The sequence below is a fragment of the Palaemon carinicauda genome, chromosome 1 (genome assembly GCF_036898095.1).
Source record: "Palaemon carinicauda isolate YSFRI2023 chromosome 1, ASM3689809v2, whole genome shotgun sequence".
Lineage (NCBI taxonomy): Eukaryota > Metazoa > Arthropoda > Malacostraca > Decapoda > Palaemonidae > Palaemon > Palaemon carinicauda.
Window position 1 is genome coordinate 113348174 of NC_090725.1, and position 5000 is coordinate 113353173.

Here is a 5000-nt window from a genome sequence, read left to right on the forward strand (position 1 = left end):
ATCTAGTACCAAATGTATAGGATAATTCAATCATTACCATGAAACCCAGTACCAATTGTATAGGATAATTCAAGATTTTTAATTGATATCCTTTCTGTTTGCAGGACACAAGGGCGCATGTTGTCGGAGAGTTGTATGACACTGAAAGGAATTATGTCAACAATCTGAACTTCTTGCTTACGGTAAGTACATAAAATATGAATTCCTTTGTTATGTAATATGTATATATACTAAATAGGTAGGTTGTGTGGTTATGAGTGTACGTAGGTATATGCAGATATGTGCATTAAGTAGTTATATGTCAAAGGTTGTTTTAAGAATTTCATTTTGATTTAGGCTTGTTGACTATTTGAATACATTCATTCAGGGAACATAAGTTATGTATATATATATATATATATATATATATATATATATATATATATATATATATATTTAGTTGTTTTCAAAGTGTACATATATATTAATGACTGCATCTGATTATATATTCATTCAAGGAATCTAATGTATTCGTGTATATATATATATATATATATATATATATATATATATATATATATATATATATATATATATATATATATATAAACACCGGCTGTGAAATGGGGGTGGGAGCATGCTTGAAGAGTTTTCAGTTATTAGGTCAGGGTAGAAATACGCCCTGGAGCATTAGTTCGATTTTGTTAAATAATTCCTAGATAAACTATCTCTTTCACAAGACGTAAGTAAAATTGCTGGGATGAATGCATTATTAATTTGATTCCTTCAAGCAAAAACAATTTATAACTGGTAGAAACAAATTTAACCCTCTCTGCTTGAGTGTTGAGCTGTTTCTCCTTTGGCAAAACAAGTTTAAGACTTTGTACCATTTGTCTTTTCACTTCGGCTTTCAAACTGCTCTTTAAACACAAGTTTAAAAATGTAGTAGTTTTGGTTCCTTTTTATGGCTGTTGAAATGGTTCTCTTTTAACACAAGTTTTTAAATTGTTTTTATAGTGAGGTTATTATTATGATTATTATTATTATTATTATTATTATTATTATTATTATTATTACATGCTAAGCTACAATCCTAGTTGGAAAAGCAGGGCCCCTCAGTAGGGAAAATAGCCCTTTGAAGAAAGGAAACAAGGAAAAATAAAATATTTTAAGGACAGTAACATTACAATAAATACTTCCCATATAAACTATAAAAACTTTAACAAAACAAGAGGAAGAGAAATTAGATAGAATAGTGTGCCCTAGTGTACTTTCAAGCAAGAGAACTCTTACCCAAGACAGTGGAAGACCAAGGTACAGAGGCTATGGCATTACCTAAGACTAGAGAACAATGGTTTGATTTTGGAGTGTCCTTTTCTTAGAAGAGCTGCCTACCATAGCTAAAAAGTTTCCTCTACTCTTACCAAGAGGAAAATATCCACAAAACAATTACAGTTTTGTCAGGTTTATGAGGACATATGAGAATCTGTAAAGAATAAGCCAGACTATTCGGTGTATGTGAAGGCAAAGGGAAAGTAAACTGTAACCAAAGAGAAGGATCCTGGCCAGTCAAAGTACACTCCCTAGTGGTAGTATCTCAATGGGTGGCTGATGCCATGGCCAACCTACTACCTACAAGTGGTTCTGCCTTCACAGTCTCATGTAATGTCTGACTTCGGGTAGGGAAAGAGGCAGGCATCTTCTGTCTAAGTTTTTGCAGGATGAAGTTGTGAGGCCCGGCCATGGATGCGTTCATTGGCCCTGGCGAACATTGGCCGCGGCGAACAAAATGGCGTCCTGTCTGGAATGAGAAGACACAATTCGGGAGAAAATGCGAGGAGAGGGTGGGTCTTTAAGGTTGGGTAAGGAAATTTAGCTTCAGGGGATGGAGCTATGGAGGAATGCTAATCCAATCACAAAGTCAATCAAGTTGAAGTAGATGGATTTAATCCTTTGCTTGAGGGGACTGGATGGGTCATTACTAATCTCTGATGGCCAAGAGGTAGGTAGATTATAAAGGTTTAAAGGCCGCTCATGAATGGCAGGGCAAGAGACAGTGACATTGCCCTATCAAGTAGGGCAGTGTCTAGAGACTGACCATATAATGATCAGCGGCTAGACCCCCTCTCCACCCAAGCTAGGACGAAGGAGGGCCAGGCAGTGGATGCTGATGACTCAGCAGATGGAACTATATGCTCCGCCAAACCCCCCATCCTTAGCTCACAAGGATGGTGTGGTTGCAGAAACCAAAGAAACTAATGAATTTGAGCGGTACTCGAACCCCAGTCTGGCTTTCATCAGTCCGGGACGTTACCACGTCTGCCACCCTAATAAGATTTACAGGAGATAAACTGTCAAAGGATTTTCCCCTAGAGAGGATAGGGTTTTAGTTTATAGTTCCAGCGAGTGGCCTCATTTAGTTGAAATACAGGTAGGAATTTTCGAGGGATGACTGCATCAAATGATTTGGCTTTTGCAAATTGGTCGAGATTTAATTGAAGTATTAGCAGGAGTGTCATGAGAATATAGGGACTAATCAACAGTGTCCTTTCAAGTAGGCTTAATGGCATATGCTGGTGTCGGAACCTAGTGACACATGTTTCTCTTAGAAGTCTGACATTCTGAGCGGCTTAAGGAACTGTCATTTTTGTATAGGACTGGCTGCCTTAATCTCTTTTGGGATTTTAAGATTCAGGTGTTATTCAAGAGGGTAATCTTCTATGGGCATGGGCGGGGGGGAGGGGGCGGTCAGTCAATCTGGCAATTAGCAATACGAATATTGATATCAGAGGGAAACAGGCTTAAAGAGAGAGTGTTTGAAAAGGTATTCATTTTGGTAATAAACATGGTTGTATATGGCTAAGGATTATAGACGTGCATTTCAGTTTAAACCAAATAGATTGGAAAATAATGTAAGTTTGTTAGTAGCACACTTAATTCTAATGTTAATTAATTCAATATTTATCATGAGGGTTCTCAGTTCTAGGTTTTTGCTCGAAATTCTCTTAGGATTTCAGACAATTATTATTATATATAACCCTATTTGGAAAACCGGGATGCTATAAGCCCAAGGTCTCCAACAGGAAATATAGCTCAATAAGGAAAGGAAATAAGGACGCAGACAGAATAGTGTGCCCGAGTGTAGCCTCAACCAAGAGAACTCTAACCCAAGACAGTTCAGAGGCTATGGCACTACCCAAGACTAGAGTACATTTGTTTAAGTATGGAGTGTCTTTCTCCTACAAGAACTGCTTACCATAGCTAAAGAGTCTCTTCTACCCTTACCAAGAGGAAAGTAGCCACTAAACAATTTTAGTGCAATAGTCAACCCCTTGGGCGAAAAAGAATTGTTTGATAATGACTGTTGTCAGTTGTATGAGGACAGAGGAGAATCTGTAAAGAATAGGCCGGACTATTCGGTGTATGTGTAGACAAAAGGAAAATGAACCGCAACCAGAAAGAAGGATCCAATGTAGTACTGTGTGGCCAGTTGAAGGACCTATAACTCTCCAGCGGTAGTATCTCAATGGGCGGCTGATGCCCTGGCCAACCTACTACCTCCTTACAAATGAATGAAGTGAAGTTTATAGATGCTAGTGTGATTTTACACTTGGATATTCTGTCTTAGCTCGTGGAATCACAAGAGTCAAGAGACGATATAGGCTTGATTCATACGAATGGGTTGATACCGCCCGGTTTCGTCTGAGCGATTTAGAAATCAATGAACATCAACAAGGCCCTACACACGTTGGCCGCTCAGAAATCTTCCCGATTGGTAGTGATTTACTAGCCATGTGCACTGCTAACCCGTGCGGTTCTTTGCCACGTGCACTGCTAACCCCCGCGGTTCTTAGCTGTGTGCACTGCTAAACCACGCGGTTCATTGCCGCGTGCACTGCTAACCTGCACGGTTCTTTGCTGCGTGCACTGTTAACCTGCCCGGTTTTTTGCCGCGTGCACTGCTAACCCGCCCGGTTTTTTGCTGCGTGCACTGCTAACCCGCACGGTTCTTTGCCGCGTGCACTGCTAACCCGCGCGGTTCTTAGCTATGTGCACTGCTAACCCATGTGGTTCTTTGCGACATGCACTACTAGCCTGCTCGGTTCTTTGCTGCGTACACTGCTAACCCGCCTGGTTTTTTGCCGCGTGCACTGCTAACCCGCACGGTTCTTAGCCGCATGCACTAATAACCTGTGCTGTTCTTTGCCGCGTGTATTACTAAACCCGTGCGGTTCTTTGCCACGTGCACTACTAACCCGCTCGGTTCTTTGCCACGTGCACTACTAACCTGCGCGATTCTTTGCCACGTGTTCTGCTAACCCACGCGGTCCTTTGCTGCGTGAACTGCTAACCCGCCTAGTTCTTTGCAGCGTGCGCTGCTAACCCATGCGGTTCTTTGCTGCGTGCACTGGTAACCCGTGCGGTTCTTTGCCGCATGCACTGCTAACCCGCGCGGTTCTTTCCCGCGTGCACTGCTAACCTGCACGGTTCCATTATAGCTACTTATAGAAACTACGAGGCCGCTCGGGGAAAATCCTCACTTGTGAAGACATGGTTCCTAAAGGAATTTTTTCCGTGGGGAAAGGATCCATTTATGTGAAGCGAACCATAGAGAAGATGTCGAAGGTATTGTAATTGCATAAAGTCCCTCAAGGCAAGAGGTCTACTTTCGACTAGCTACAACAATAGATTTGTATATTCTTTTATAGCAGTCTTTTACAATGGAGTTTTTCATGCCTTTGAATCTCTGTAAGTACTCATCATTATATTTTAATTTGTGCTTACACGTCGACAGTCCTTATATCCTTATACCATATTCATATGGGAAAATAAGGTTGGAAATGAGGGAAGGAAATATTCTAGTGGAATTCTGGAAAAAATATTCCAGATAGAATAATTGATATGAAATCATTGGGTGAGAAATTGTATTTTATGGTATGAAAAGGTACTGCTATATTTAGTGCTCTCATTTATTAATTGTTCAAACAAGAAAGAAACAAGAACTTGAATTATACAGTTGT

At 40.3% G+C, this 5000-nt stretch overlaps 1 protein-coding gene across 1 annotated transcript in view; it reads left to right on the top strand.

Annotated features, from left to right (window-relative positions):
• The window catches only part of LOC137651043 (uncharacterized), a 284537-nt gene that overhangs the window by 166911 nt on the left and 112626 nt on the right, over positions 1-5000 (top strand). The window contains exon 2 of the mRNA XM_068384182.1: positions 105-182. Within this exon, the coding sequence (XP_068240283.1) occupies positions 105-182 (78 nt within the window). The remainder of the gene's footprint in view (positions 1-104; positions 183-5000) is intronic.